This window comes from Ovis aries, chromosome 9 (assembly GCF_016772045.2).
Source record: "Ovis aries strain OAR_USU_Benz2616 breed Rambouillet chromosome 9, ARS-UI_Ramb_v3.0, whole genome shotgun sequence".
Lineage (NCBI taxonomy): Eukaryota > Metazoa > Chordata > Mammalia > Artiodactyla > Bovidae > Ovis > Ovis aries.
In genome coordinates this window covers 65,213,981-65,230,113 of record NC_056062.1, presented here as the reverse complement: position 1 = coordinate 65,230,113, position 16,133 = coordinate 65,213,981, and the positions used below count along the sequence as shown (strand labels likewise).

Genomic DNA, 16,133 nt, shown 5'->3' with positions numbered 1-16,133 from the left:
TCTCTGCTTTTAAATATGTTGTCTAGGATTGTCATAGCTTTTCTTCCAAGGAGCAAGTGTCTTTTAATTTCATAGCTTCATTCACCATTCACAGTGGTTTTGGAGCCCAAGAAAATAAAGTCTGCCATTGTTTTTTATTTTTCCCCCATCTATTTGCCATTTAGTGATGGGACCAGATGCCATGATCTTAGTTTTCTGAAAGTTCAGTTTTAAGTCAGCTTTCTCATTCTCCTATTTCACTTTCATCAAGAAGCTCTTTAGTTCCTCTTTGCTTTCTTCCATCCAGTCAGTCAGTCCAGTCACTCAGTCGTGTCTGACTCTTTGCAACCCCATGAATCACAGCATGCCAGGCCTCCCTGTCTATCACCATCTCCCGGAGTTCACTCAGACTCATGTCCATCGAGTCCGTGATGCCATCCAGCCATCTCATCCTCGGTCATCCCCTTCTCCTCCTGTCCCCAATCTCTCCCAGCATCAGAGTCTTTTCCAGTGAGTCAACTCTTCCCATGAGGTGGCCAAAGTACTGGAGTTTCAGCTTCAGCATCATTCCTTCCAAAGAAATTCCAGGGCTGATCTGCTTCAGAATGGACTGGTTGGATCTCCATGCAGTCTAAGGGACTCTCAAGAGTCTTTTCCAATACCACAGTTCAAAAGCATTAATTATTTGGTGCTCAGCTTTCTTCACAGTCCAACTCTCACATCCATACATGACCACTGGAAAAAACATAGCCTTGACTAGACGGACCTTAGTCAACAAAGTAATGTCTCTGCTTTTGAATATGCTATCTAGGTTGGTCATAACTTTCCTTCCAAGGAATAAGTGTCTTTTAATTTTATGGTTGCAGTCATCATCTGCCATGATTTTGGAGCCCGCAAAAATAAAGTCTGACACTGCATTGGAGAAGGAAATGGCAACCCACTCCAGTGTTCTTGCCTGAAGAATCCCAGGGACAGAGGAGCCTTGTTGGGCTGCCGTCTATGAGGTCGCACAGAGTCGGACATGACTGAAGCGACTTAGCAGCAGCAACATTGTACCTGGCTAATTACAAATGGACCAAATCTATTTCCAAGGTAAAGATTAGATGCTGAGGCTTTAATTCTGTGTGTATCTCTTCATTTCTACCATGTAAATATAATATTTACTAATATGTTAAAAAGCAGGTCTCATATACTGAGGCCCTACCATGAGCTAAGCACTTTGTACTTCATTCCCATAAACTTTGTTCATATTAATCTAATCATTACTATTATTTTTTTGTATAGATACAGAAATGGATGCCCAGATGTAGAAAGTATCTTTTCCAGAGTTTTAGGGTAGGCAGTGCATAAAATGGGAATTACATTATGGTTGTAGGACTTCAAGTTCCCTATGTTTAATGATTAAATAATTTTAGTTTTAAATCAAATTATTGAAAATAAACTGAACAAGTTCTAGAAGTTGGTAAACTTCTACTCTCAACTCCAAGTGTATTTGTTTCCTTCTTTAAAAAAATTACATTTAAATATTATATATAAGCCTCATTTTGATTTTAGTATTTTAAATAAAACATTGCCATTATTTTATAACTATTTGCAGATATTCTTGAAGGGAAATTTCATAGAGAGAACTATACAAACTATTTTTGGGTATTAACATGTCACAGTATTACACAGCTTGAAATTCAACATCTTATAATATACACTTTAAAATTTCAAATTCCAAACTGTAAAATGCATCCTATTTCCATGTTGAAATATAGTTTTCTAAATAAATGGTTGTCACTTTGTTAATGATCACCTTTAGAAACCATGACTACTAGAAAAGCATTTGAAAGGACTAACCACTTAGCTTTGGGCTGGGTGTTCCAAGTGCAGGTCTAGGATCTTTTACCAATATTTTGGAACCAGCTATGAAAAGAAACAAAAACATTTACAAAATTTAATATAATTAATAACACACATATACAGACACACACATACACAATGTGATGCCTTGTCAATTTTATTCTCTGACATATCATAATTTTCTCCAAAATGTTCTGTTCACTATAGCATCTCAGTTCCCACTCAACATTACTGTTGTACAGCTAACAATTTTAACAATTATCTTCATTAGAATCCAGTGTGGCAAAGAGGATATTAGTGCTACCTTAGCATCTAAGGTAGCACTTTTGCATCCTATTTCTCATTTTAATGCTACCTTAGCATCTAAGGTAGCATCTTTTGCCTCCTATTTCTTATTTTAAAGGCATAAATCAACATGGAAATAATTGATCACAATATTGAAGCTGAGGGCTAAGGGTATGTTCCTATTGCTTAAAGGCAAATAATTTGGATAGGTTTCATGCTTAGGAGTTAAAAATTATAGGGAATTCACTGGTGATCCTGTGGTTAGCACTCAGCTCCTTTATAGGTCAGGCCCCAGTTCAATCCCTGGTCAGGCAACTAGGATCCCATGAGCTCTGTGGCATGGCCAAAAAAGAGAGAGGAAGAAAAACTGAGTAAAAAAATTGTTAAGGTATCCCACGGTGTCATAACAAATTGATGAGACTCAACGGTAAAGACTTAAAGTTTAAAGCCTAACCAAAAGGAGCTCAGAATCATGTGAGGTGCTGAATATGTCTGCAAAGTTGAAGCAGCTCTGATATGCAGTGCTTGTGGATCTGTAAACATGTACATCTTTTACCTAAGAACAACGTAATGTCTTTAAAGTCTTTAAAGAGATGTTATTTGGGTGAACATCCCCTTGGCTGCAAGATAGAGAACAATTTGGAAACAAGTAGGTATTGATTTGGACAGAGAACTTAGAAGGCCATTTCAGTAGTCTCAGTAGAGATAATGCTGAGTTAAACTGCTGTAGTAGTGATGATAAACTGAGAAGTGGATAGATTTTTTTTGTCTAAAGCTACTAAAATTCTGGTGGACCTAAAGGAACAGGAAGATGTCAAAGGTGATTACTAGATTTCTATTTATTATGTGATGATGGTACCACAAAGTTAGGGAACATCAAGAGACAACAATGGTGAAGGGAAATTGATGAGTTTATATTTGCATGTATTATTTAAATATCTTTGAGAAATTCATGAAGCAATATCAGGTAAGGAAGTGAAAATATAAGTCTGGGATTAAGTCTGGGATATATGAGCTAGAAATATTAATTTGTAAATAATCTTCATAGAGGAGACTAAGTCATTGGCTTGAATGAATTAGATCACCTAGGGAGAGAACACTGAATGAAAGAAAAAGAAAACAAAGAACTGAGCTTTAGAAAAGAGAGAAAATATTAAGCTTAAAAAGGAAATGGAGAATGTGTCCCAGAAATTTGAGGAGATAAAATATTTATTTATTCAACAAATACTGATTAAACACTTTTCACATATAAGGCATTGCTCCAGTAATCAAAATTAAACTTGTAAATACATTGACACAGTTTTTGCCTTTTGTGTGTGTGTGTGTGTGTATGTGTGTGTGTGTGTGTGTGTGTGTGTGCTTATATTCTAGTCGAAAAAGGGCAGATGAAAGGATAGGAGAGTGGAGAAAGACAATGACAAGTAAATAAAAGAATAAGATATCACATAACAGGGATTTCTATCATGAAAAAAACTTTAAAAAGAAAACAACCTGTAGTGCCCTACAGAAGCAAAGAGAACGAAACATTTCACAAGGAGAAAGTCATTTACATTTGTGAATGCTTCAAGACGTCAAGAACTAAAGGCCTGAAAAAAAATGTATTGATGACTTTATTAAGAATTCTAGAAAAACTTCCTTTATTCCTTCTTCTGGAAACTGTTTTTCCTCTGGTATATTCATCATATCTTGTCCAGATGGAAATTGTTCTGATCAAGTAAAGCAGCTACACAGGTTAACGTAGCACCTAGATATGGTCAAACTGTCATATAATCCTGACTGAGAAAGGAATTAGGAGATTGATTATATTAAAACCTGTGACAATGAGACTTCTGGATACTGCCTCCCTAACCAAGTTTTGGGAAAGGCTTTCTACCAGACTTAATCTACCAGAAGGATATAAACTTAGGAATGCTGGGAGCAGTTTTCACTACTGAAGTGGGCTGAATATTTTATGTTCCAAATTAATGCTCACCAGGAACCTCAGAACATGACCTAATTTGGAAACAGAGTTTTTGAAGATGTAAAAAGGTAGGAATCCTGAGGTGACATATTACTGAGATAATCCTTAAATCCAATGACTGCTGCTTTTCTAAGTGAGGAGGACGTGCAGAGATACATAGGAAAAAATGCCCTGTGAAAACAGAAGCAGAATTTAGGAGGCCTTTAGGAGCCACGGAAAGCCAGGGATAGCCAGAAGCCATAGGAAGCTAGGAAGAGGTAAGGAATGATTCTTCCCTAGAGCCCTTTGAGGATACAGGGCCTTGCTGACACCTTGAGTTTAGGTTTCTGGCCTCAGAACTGTGAGAGAATAAATTTCTATTCTTTCAAGCCATCCAGATTGTAGTACATTTTTATGGTGGCCTTAGAAAACTAATACACCTATTGTGAGCAGAGAACTAGGAAAAGTAATTAAGGTAAGAAGAAAAAAACAGAGCATGAAATGACTCCATCACTTCTACTTTGGTTCCTAAGTTAATTAATTATTTTTTTTGTCTCTTATATCTGAGGAAATCCAAGACAGTACAAAATCTTCTGTTGCAAGCTTTTATAGAGAAAACTTACCTTCACAAACAGGAACTTTTCCAGTCCAGGTGTTATCGGATCTACACACTCTATGTTCTGTTCCACCAGCTAAGAAGAAGCCAGGCTGGCAGGTATAAACTAATGTATACCCATGGGATGGGAGGTCCATCCCTACCACATTTGCATGAGCAGGAGTTTCTGGCTGTTTACAGCTGTGGGCTATGTTAAAGAAAGAAAAAAAAGTTCACTTTTATAGACATGTTATAAAATTTTGAGATTGGAATCATTATATATTTTTATAGGTATGTTAACGCCTTTATACGGGCTTCCTTGGTAACTCAGGAGTAAAGAATGAGCCTAATGCAGGAGATGCAGGTTCAGTCCCTGGATGGCCACCCATTCCAATATTCTTGCCTGGGAAATCCCATGGACAGAGGAGCCTGGCTCTTTTATGGGGTGGCAAAAGAGTTAGACATGACTTAGTGACTAAACAACAATGCCTTTATATAAGTATACCTTTAGATATTCCAATGCATCAAGGAAAGCTTATCAATGTAAATGTAAATGTTTTCACAGACTAGCATTTTCTAAACAGTCATCTCTGGAACACTGGTGGATGTTAAAAAATGGAGAAAAAATAAAAGATGTATTCTGGAGAGTCAGTATATATTAGCATTTTAAAGAATCTATTAACTCCTGCAGTAAGATAATTCTTAAAGTTTGTCAAACTCAGATTTTCTGTACCAGTTTAGGAAATATTAATTTGTAATTTTTCCTTTATTATATTTATTTAAATTAAAAGGCATGTTTCTAAAGTTAAATTCAATCACAATTCAATATGTTGCTTTGCTATTAATACTCCTAATGTAGAAAGTACAACTGAATAATTTTTTGCACATGGCATTTTCTGGTCATATTTTAGGTCCATATGCTAGCAGTAATTTTTCATTCATTTGATTTTTTTGTCTCCTTTCCTCCATGGTTTTACCCATTACTAAATCTCTCTCTTAACTCCACTATTTCACTTACGACACTACTTGACCCTGCCCCTCAGTTTACTTGTTTTGTGTCTTAGGAAAACCACTCTCTTCTTAGTCAGTAAGAGATGCTATGAAGAATCCTCCTGCTAAATAAGACATATCTAATCATGTGTTCATGAATATAGACCCTGTCTGAGAAAGAATGTTCTGTGGACAAATTTGTTTGGAAAATAATTTTTGCATTTTTTTCTTAGTAGAGAAACAACTAAACTATAAATAATATCTAATATTTTAACACATGTAAAAATAATGTTATATGGCTTATATTTAATATAACTTAGTTAATAAAAGTTCATTCTCATTGGGGAAATAAACACAAATGGTCTGTTTCTGCCATATTCTTAACCCTAATTATGCACATGTTAGAAATTCTGATATGCTCTGCAGTAACAGAAGCTACTTAATTTTATTTAAATCATAATATGCCAAGTGCAGGTCTCCAAAGAATCTTGGTTTACTATGAAAGGTCTAGTCACATCCCACACAGCTGTTCTAAAGTATGTACACACTCTAAGGAATTCTCTTTTAGGGAATTTTGCTGTATTAAGTATAAGCCAGCCAGGCATGTGACATGACTTCTCAGTGGAGTGTTCTGCTTTTCAGTAAACTGTGGATCCACATGAGCCCCCATTATTATTTGGGTGATTCTGACAGGGACAGAGTAAATTTGCAGGACTTATTTGGACTTCAGGAAATCTTAAAAGCTAGATGTCTTTCTGATGAGTATTTCTTTTCCTGCTTACTCTTTATTTTTCTCTCCACCCAAAAAAGGTGGAGGAAGAGATTGAAATGAGGAAGTAAGGGGTGGGGGGAGAAAAGGATAACTCACCAGCTAAAATTTATTTCTAACTATAATTCAAAAAAGATGGTTTACAGTTCCTCCAACTTATGGTCAGTGCACATTTAGAAGCTTAAGGAAATCCTAAGCAATATTCAATGATTTGGTTAAGGTATACATGCACATTTCTTTTCATGGATGTTTCTAGCTTTACTCCGGTTCTCAGAGTTTAACAAAAAAGTGAAAAAAGACTGAGTCACTACTGTGTTGGAGCCTCCTATATCTCACAATACTTCAGAGACATAGGTCATTTCTATGAACCAAAAAATCATCATTATCTAAAATTACCATGTGACCAAACTGAACACAGTTACAAGAGCTTCTCAAAAAGAACGAAACTGTTCCCTGTGCCTTCTGAATTCTTGAAAAACAATGCTCCTCACCAGGCATGGGGTTATGCTATAGTAATAACACTATATATGTGAATTATATTTTATAATAACCTAGAAATAATGTGACTCACCATTTACATGGACATAAATTTATTCTCACACTTGGAAAATAATGTATATAAAGTCTTATCCTTTATAAGTATAATTTCTTATACTTACGTATGCACTCAGGCTGAATTCCACTCCAAGTGAGGTCAGGAAGGCAAGTCCGTGTTGTAGACCCTTGAAGAAGATGTCCTTTTTTGCAGTGGAACTGCACAACACTTCCCACCTAAAGTAAATTACAGACAAAAACCAAATGTTCCAGTGTAACTTCAAATGCAGCAACAGACACAAAAAAGAAAAAAAAATGGATGAAAAATGCTTTCAAAAGAAATTCTGAATGGTAGAGGTTGGAAGAAAACTGAAATGTGATTTAAAGTAAAAATGGGGGAAAAAAAGACCAAAGACAAAAAGTAACTTAGATCTCTGTGTACAAACAGCATCAAATGCTTGAATACAATGTATACATAGAAGTCAAACTTTTTGCCATTGTAATTTGAAGAAAATTTATAAGATACCAAAAGGTCGATAAGTTATATATAAACATAAGAGACAAAGAGTCAAATAAAGATATATACATGAAGATGGACAAAGACATGCAGAAATAAAGATAACTATCAACATAAGAGGCAAATGAATACGGAAGACAGTAAATGCAATATGAGATTAGACATGAAGGTGTTTACTGAAGACTGTATTGGTAACAGAAAAATACAATGGGAAGACGTTATTTGCACTAAGCTTTTAGTATTAGTCGCTCAGTCGTGTCTGACTCTTTGCGACTCCATGGACTCGCTAGGCTCCTCCATCCATGGGATTCTCCAGGTAAGAATACTGGAGTGGGTTGCTATTCCCTCCTCCAGGGGATCTTTTAAGAGATATTCAATTTGTACAAATATATAGAACAAAGTTTTTCAAGGTGGGGTCCCAGACCAGTAACCTCAGCATCACCTAGGAACTTGTCAGAAATAACAACTCTGGAACCTTAGCAACCAGTTATTTGTGATTTAACAAGTCCTCCAAGAGATTTTAATGAACACTGAAGTTTGAAAACAACTGATATAATAGTAGAAAAGATAAGAATATTATGAGAAAATATATAGTGGTTAAAACATATACCATGATATTAATAGTTGAGGAAAAAAGAGGACTTTTGGTTAGTTAACATAGATAATTTACACAGTGAACTGGGGATTTGGGAAAAAAAAGTGGTAAACAAAGAGATACAGGTGAAAAATAAAATAGACCCCAGAGGCATGTATACTTGGCTTTAACTTTGAATCTGATCTTACTTGAATAAGTTATATCTCCTCTTTGAAACTTAATTCCCTATATAAAAGTAAAGATGATATTATCTATCTTGAGATATAAGGATTAAATAAAATAGAATATCACTCCATATGGGCATGGGACATAAACTTTAAATAAATTCCAGCAATAATTATTAGAACAGAGATATAATCAGTTTCTGAAGAATCTCAAATAGCAGGCTATAGTGTTTGAATCTCTCAAATAAAAACATAAAATTGCTAAAGCTTTCAGAGCAACTAAAATTTCTGTAGAAAATATTTTTGAAAAACTAAACTAGCCACTGTATGGGGAAACCACAAAACAGAAGAATGATGAACAGTAATTCTAATTATGAAGGTTGTGTTGCCATTTTAGATTTGAGTGGATAAAGTTTGACCAACTTGTGGCAACAGACGTATAAAGGAGATTGTTTACTTAAAATATATGACAGGGAGAAAATTACCAGAATTTATTAAGGGGTTAGAGACAGAGGAGAAGATAAGGATTATAAGAGTCTGGCACTTCATCCTTCCCCACTATATGGAGTCTGAAAATGTTCAATTTTTGCCTTAAGGCTTTTCACATTGAGACCAGCTATATACCACCATCTTCATATTCTTGTTATTAGCAAGAATTATGCTACGACCAAAACATTCAGTTCCAATAGTCATTCTCATAACAACCTTTATCCTTCCAGTTTTCTCATATATGTCTTCCATTACAGCCTCATCTCTGCATCCAGGAAATTTCTTACTCTCTTAAAGCCTGATTTTGTCCAGTGCTACTACACTGCTCTACTCCAGGGAGCACTTTCATGCTGTATTCAATATGTGCTAAGTTGCTCAGTCATGTCTGACTCTTTGTGACTGACGCTATGGACTATAGCCCACCAGATTCCTATGTCCATAGAATTCCCCAGAAGAATACTGGAGTAAATTACCATTTCCTTCTCCAGGGGATCTTCCTGATCCAGGGATTAAACCTGCGTTGGCATGTTGATTCTTTACCACTGAGACACCAAATTCTTCAAATTATGCTCCAGAGCATGCCATTCACACTCCCTGAAGTTGTGCAATGTGGTACTACAGATTTTTTACTTCCTTGTGTGATTTATACACCTGATCATATAGACTTGGCAATTTTGTTCTTTTGTAAGACCAGCTCTCCAAAACCCATCACCTCAATCAACCCAGCAATAATACTTTAGCTGAATCTCAGTTAATGGCCACCCTTTACCCATAAATCTCCCCTCTTAATCTACCATTTTACTTCCTAAATCTTTCTGAAACCATCCCCTTCCCTTTTCTCCACATATACAACTTATTTCAGTCCTTGACATTGTTTCTCAATGATTCTCCAACTTTAGCAGATATCTTAATCACCAGAAGGACTTTTCCAAATAAAGCTAGCTGAGCCTCCCTCAGGAATTCTGACTAAGTAAGTCTGGGGGAGATTCCCAAATCCACATTTCCAAGTTCCTAGGCAATATTGCTGCTGCAGATCAAGGACCAAACTTTGAAAATTATTATTATAGCCAATTATTATAATCACTTCCTGTCTCCACTTCTCTAATCTTGACCACATTAAATTTATTTTTCACTCGGCAGTCAGAGTGATTGTTCAACATGAAAGTTCCACTTTAACACTATCCTTTTTAAAATCTTTACTGGCTTATCATAAGATAAAGCTACACCATGCTAACTTGGCTGATAAAAGCCTCCGTAATCTGATCACTAGCCATCTCTCTAGCATCACCATTGACCACTTACTTTTACTCAGATTGTGCTTGTATAATATTGAACTTTTGCAGTTCCCATAATGCATGCATATTTTGACACTGTCCCTCCCACATGGAATGTATTTCCCAACTAATTTTTTCTTAGATCTTACCCTAAAAGATTTAGCTCAGATAAAGTTTCTAGAAAGCTCTCCTTGCAGTAAACAGATCAGGAAAACTGTCTCTTTTGTGCTTCCATAGCTCCTTTCATTTTTATCAGTGTTATCAACCTACCCTATAAAATAATCTATTCCATTTGACCCATACACCAAAACAGCTTCTCTTAGCCAAAAGTTCTATGCTATTCACCATCATATATAAAGAGCTTAGGAAAGTGTCTTAAAAATGTTGCACCAACTAAAGGGATGGTGACTAATGATTTAGTATAAAATTATTTGACTACTTAAAAAGGTTTAACATGTCTATCAGTTTCTTAAAATGCAGTGATATCCTTTCCATAATTTAGTAAAGTTAAATCATTATTTGTTCTTTGAAAAGTACATTTGGGTTATTTCAGAAACCTTTATATTAGTAAGGAATGAGAAACATGATGGATTACATACTTTTTTTTTTTAACTTGTAAGACTTTTCCCTAACATCTGTAATCTTTTCTGAAGTCATAATAAATACTGATTTATATATTAACCAGATACCATAGAACTAAAGTCTAAAGTTTTTCCATACATCATTAACACATTTAAATAGTAAAATTTTTGTCAAATTCACAAATATCTGGTAGTGGCGGTTTAGTTGCTAAGTCCTGTCTGACTCTTGGAATCCATAGACCGTAGCCTAGGCTCCTCTGTCAATGGGATTTCCCAGGCAAAAATATTGGAGTGGGTAGCCATTTCCTCCTCCAGGGGATTTTCTCGATCCAGGGATCAAACCGTGGTCTCCTGTATTGCAGGTGGATTCTTTACCAAATGCGTCACCAGGGAAGCCCCACAAATATCTATACCAAATATTTATAGATCTAGAGTTATACAAATTTAGAAACTGATTTTTATTCAGAATTTTTTACACTCAAATCAATCATCAAAATATTCTCTAGAGACTTCCCTGGAGGTCCATTGGTTATTATTCCATACTGTCAGTGTAGATGACATGGGTTTGATCCCTGGGTGGGGAATTAGGATCTGGCAAGCCACAGTGCAGCCAACCAAAAAAAAAAAAAAAAAAAACTAAATATTTCAAAATGCTCTAAACATATTATAAAATGTTTTCTAAATATTACTGAATTAATTAATAATTTTGCCAGTGATCAATCCACTTAATTGTACATTTTACATATCTCTGCATCCTTTTCCAACTTGCCATGTAAATTCCTTTCTGACTATAAATAATTTCTAACATAATTTGAATATTTGTAGAAAAATAGTAGTATCATAAAATTTTCCATTATATAATTCTGAAAATTCTTGTAAAATAATTTATGTACAATTTTCCTACCAATATTTACTAACAGAAGTGTTATGTGTATGAGGAATTATATATAATGTGAAAATTAATTTTAAAAATTATTCTTATATCAAGAATTTTAAAAACCCATATCATTTTAATCGCAGTTAATGTTTAAATAAAATTTTCTTTAAATTGTCTCAAATTAGTATGCTGTCTGCAAATGCATTAAAAATCATGATATATCTAATTAGTAAGTATGACTTATCTTCTTTAAGTCTTTATTCCCTCTTTTAAATGTTGTATATTGGTGTTTTTTGGTATTTTTATAGTTCTATTAAACATTTTGCCCAAGGAAAATTGAGGCAGCTTCTAATAAAATTTTGATAAATTAAAATTAACAAAATTGAAGTAGAAAGGCAAAGTAATAAAAACAAAAGGATAACACATATGCTTAAGATGCAAGGGATTTTCACTGACTGAGCATCAATTTTGGGCCCTGAGAAAAACTGAATTAAGGTGTTTTAAGAATTTTAATTAAAAATAATCAGAATATTTTAATTTTAAAATTTTAATTTTACTTTTTTGTTTTAAAATTCATGTTATGATATCCACCATTTAATGTAACAAAACACTATGTAACATTCAATGTACTTATGTACTTCTTTCAATTACAAACTGGAATTCATATATAATTGTTATTTTGTTTTTTTATTTTGAAAAAGTCATTTAATCCAAAAACCATACTTCCACATATTTTGTAGGGGTCATTACATAAAGTAAACAAATGTAAGAAAGGCAAGTTTCAGAGGCAACTCAACAGAACCTATATTTCTTTATAGAGATGCAGGGAACTCCCTGGTGGTCCAGTGGTTAGGACTCCTCACTCTCACTGCCAAGAGTTCGGGTTCCATCCCTGATCAGGGAACTCTTCCACATGCTGCAAGGAATGGCCCAAAAAACACCCAGACCAAAAAACAACCAAAAATTCAAAGTTCTTCAATATGGCTTGCCTTTATCTATTTATCCACTTCTAGCATTACTTTATAGCCAATCTTGGATGATCACAAATAATTGATCATGTTGTCTTTAGTTGATTATTTCTGTCTCCCTACTCCTCAATCATGGATGCTTTTTAGTCTCTGTAGTCAAGACAGAGCTTTTCATCAAGGATATTTTGGTAGGGTTAAATATCCAAGTGTTAAATAACTTAGAATTAAATATCTAAAAGTCAAGTTAAAAATATTTTATATTTATAATACCTTTATATAACAAGTCCTAAATCAGTATGTCTTCTAAACACCAGAGCTCAATTTAGAGTAATAAGCAGTTAGCGAAATATTTGTGTTTGGTATTTCCTCCATAATTAATCTGGACATTGCATTAATCATTTTGACAGCAACTTTCCTTACTAGTTAAACTTGTTCCAAGTGACAATATTTTAGATAAAAAGAGAAATTACTTTAAATACTTTTTTTTCCTAATGCTAGAGTGTTTGTCATCCCTAACAACAGGAGATATATTCTTATATTTTAATAATTATATCAATGTTCAAAAAGCTACTACATAAATCTTTATAGAAAAGGAGAATGAACAAATAAACATATTAAAAATAAAATTAAGAAATGCAGAGTGCTTCTGCAATTCATAACTATCCCTTTTCTCCTGTCCCTCCCAGAAGTGGGCTAATCACAGCTATGATTTTATTTGACTCACTACTGGTCACTAGATCAGACCAGAGATAGATACAACAGTTGTTAACACTTTGATTCTGTCTCTGGATATCTGAAACTGAGATCAAGACAATCTTGCTGTATGTGACTGAGATGTAAATAGAAATGATATACCTTTTGCCATATGGCCAATCTACAGAGAAAGAAAATGAAGTATATAAATGCAGAGTAATTGAAGAGACTTAGTACTGTTGTCCAGTTCCTAGATTTTAGGCTTGATGAGTCTCACCCAGATCTCTTTTCTTGTGGCCTGGGACAAACCCACACATGGCTTGTAATGTCTTTAGTTTTAAGCTGCTTCAAAGAATTCCTCTTGTAAAGAAGGGTTTACCTCAACTGCTAGCTATGCCTTTTCTAGTTATATAAGATCATATTTATTTGGAATCCACCAATAAATTGTTATTAGTTAGAATTACATAACATTTTAATTTTGTTAGCTCTACATAGGTTTAGTAAACATAATTTACATATAAATGTATATAATAAGTATACATACAGATGAACACATATATCTGCTATAAACATGTAAGAAAGTTGACATCTATAATTTAACATACTCAGTATTTCATTTCTAATTTTCATAAAGATTAATATAAATATACATATTAGATTTTAACATATCTTATATCTAGCCTATTCATACTTATCTAGATAGAATATAATGATCTAATATGTTTAATATCTAAATAATAGTTTAACTTTGTGATAATATTTTTCACTGATTATAATAGAATTCTTAAAATGCAGAGTGAATGATTCTATTCATTTTAATGGGTGACTATTCTAAACTCAATTCTATTCATTTCCATTATTTCAAAGGGTATTTACTAAAAAAGGACCCAGACTCTTTAGAAAATTATCTGATTAAGTGTATAGACACTAACATTGAAATTCTGTATTCTATAAAAATACTGCCATTGACTTGCTTTGTTTTGTTTCAGTTTATTGGCTTATATGATGAAGGTTAATGCTGTTTAGCTAGTTGCTTATTTTTCAAGATCTCGATCAGTTGATAAAGCATTTTATGGAGATATGAATCTATAAAGTTTTTTGAAAACATCAACATAATAGAGACCAAGACACTTCTTTACACTTTTGTATTACCTAGACAGGCCTGAGGCAAACAGGAAGAATTGGAAAAGCTATCAAATCAATGTTCATACTGTGCCTGAACTGTAGATAAATGATAACTATTTTTAGCAACAGAAATATGGCACCTTTGATGAGCACTTCCTTTAGAAATACATGTTCTTCAGGTTCACACTGAATTTCACAGAAAACAGAACAATTTAGAAAACCCTGTGACACAAGGCAATTGGGTAACGTGTAAATTGGCTATTTTCTTTTGAAATCAGTATGCACTTTGGCTCTCCTATGGCCCCTATAATGAAAATCTTCCTGAATCTCTACAGAAAATCTAAACTGGAATAAGAGAGAAAAGAATGTCAGCCACATACAATTGGACATGTTAAAGTACTCTAACAATCCAAATATGTGTTGTGGAATAATAGGTTATGGTTAAATTCTTTTTTCAGAAATATTCCACATCAATGATATGTTTAAAATTATTTTAATATTATATATATATATATATATATATATATATAAAATAACAAAAAAATCTTTTAGTCTTATTGCCTTACTGAATAACCACATTTTTATGTATTTGGTAACTCTGACTCAGAAGTTTCTCTTTAAACCTCTTTCATCTACACTTTTCCTCACTGTCTCCATATTTCCTATAGATTTCACTCATTTACTCCCTCACTTAATATTTCTCTTACCTACCAGCTAGTGCCTATAGATTTTTCTATGCTCACAGGTCTCTCCAATTTTTCTCTTACTTTATACTCATGGTGAGTCAGGCTATATCTTGAGGCATATATGTTCCCTTTTTAAAAATATGTTTATGAATGCAGATATAAGCATGACTCTTTTCCTACCTGCATTAACAGGATCTGTGTACTGAACAAAATAAGCCTTTTGATCTAGTTTTATATTAAATAAAAGTATTTATTTAAAGTACATGCTTGATGAATAACTTAGGCAAGAAAAAGGCAAATACAATATGATCTCACTTACATGTGGAATCTAAAAAAATAAACAATGACAACAACAATATAAATCCAAACTCGCCTAAAAAGAGATCAGATCTGTGGTTATCAAAACAGTGGGGGTCGGGGGGATGGTGGAGAATTGAAGGAAGGTAATCAAAAGGTACAAACTTATAGTTATAAGAGCAATAAGTACTAGATATGTAATATACAATAATGATGAGTATACATAACACTGTTGTATTATATACAGGAAAGTTCTTAAGAGAATAGGTCCTAATAATCATCACAAGGAATTTTTTTCTCTTTTGCTTTTTTAACTGTATCTGTATGAGAAATGGATGACAACTAATATAACTGCAGGAATCATTCCCAGTATATATGTCACACCATTGCACTGGACACTTTAAATTTATATACTAATATATACCAGTTATATATCTCAATAAAATATGAAAAAATAATAACAAAGTACCTACTTGAAATCCAAATGTATTGTTCTGAGATCCATGACGTGGCACGCCTGGGTTGTCACATGACGTACGGGTGGGTTCTAAAATAAAGAAAATATTCTTTTTCTTAAAACAAAGTGTAATATTCCTTTAAAACATATAGGTTTATTCAAATGTATATTTATCCTATATAAAATAATTTTAAGAGATCTAGGGTTTCATGAAAGGGTCCTGGTAATAATAAACAAAAAAAAACCTAATAAATATCTCCATGAACAGAAACTTAAATTCAGGTATACAGCAGTTTACACAAATTATGCAATCCATGAGCTTTGAACCCTTCTAATATATAACCTAGATAGCATATTGAAAAGCAGAGACATTATTTTGCCAACAAAAGTCTGTCTAGACAAGGCTATGGTTTTTCCAGTGGTCATGTATGGATGTGAGAGTTGGACTGTGAAGAAAGCTGAGCGCCGAAGAAT

At 33.7% G+C, this 16,133-nt stretch overlaps 1 protein-coding gene across 2 annotated transcripts in view; it reads right to left on the bottom strand.

The window, feature by feature from the left end:
* CSMD3 (CUB and Sushi multiple domains 3) overlaps window positions 1-16,133 on the bottom strand; it is a 1,392,034-nt gene that overhangs the window by 19,806 nt on the left and 1,356,095 nt on the right. For both annotated transcript variants that reach the window (XM_060393469.1, XM_027973090.3), the window contains 4 exons: window positions 15,676-15,749; window positions 7,062-7,173; window positions 4,672-4,851; window positions 1,822-1,887 (listed from right to left, as the gene is read on the bottom strand). In XM_060393469.1, coding sequence (XP_060249452.1) covers window positions 1,822-1,887; window positions 4,672-4,851; window positions 7,062-7,173; window positions 15,676-15,749 — 432 coding nt within the window. The remainder of the gene's footprint in view (window positions 1-1,821; window positions 1,888-4,671; window positions 4,852-7,061; window positions 7,174-15,675; window positions 15,750-16,133) is intronic.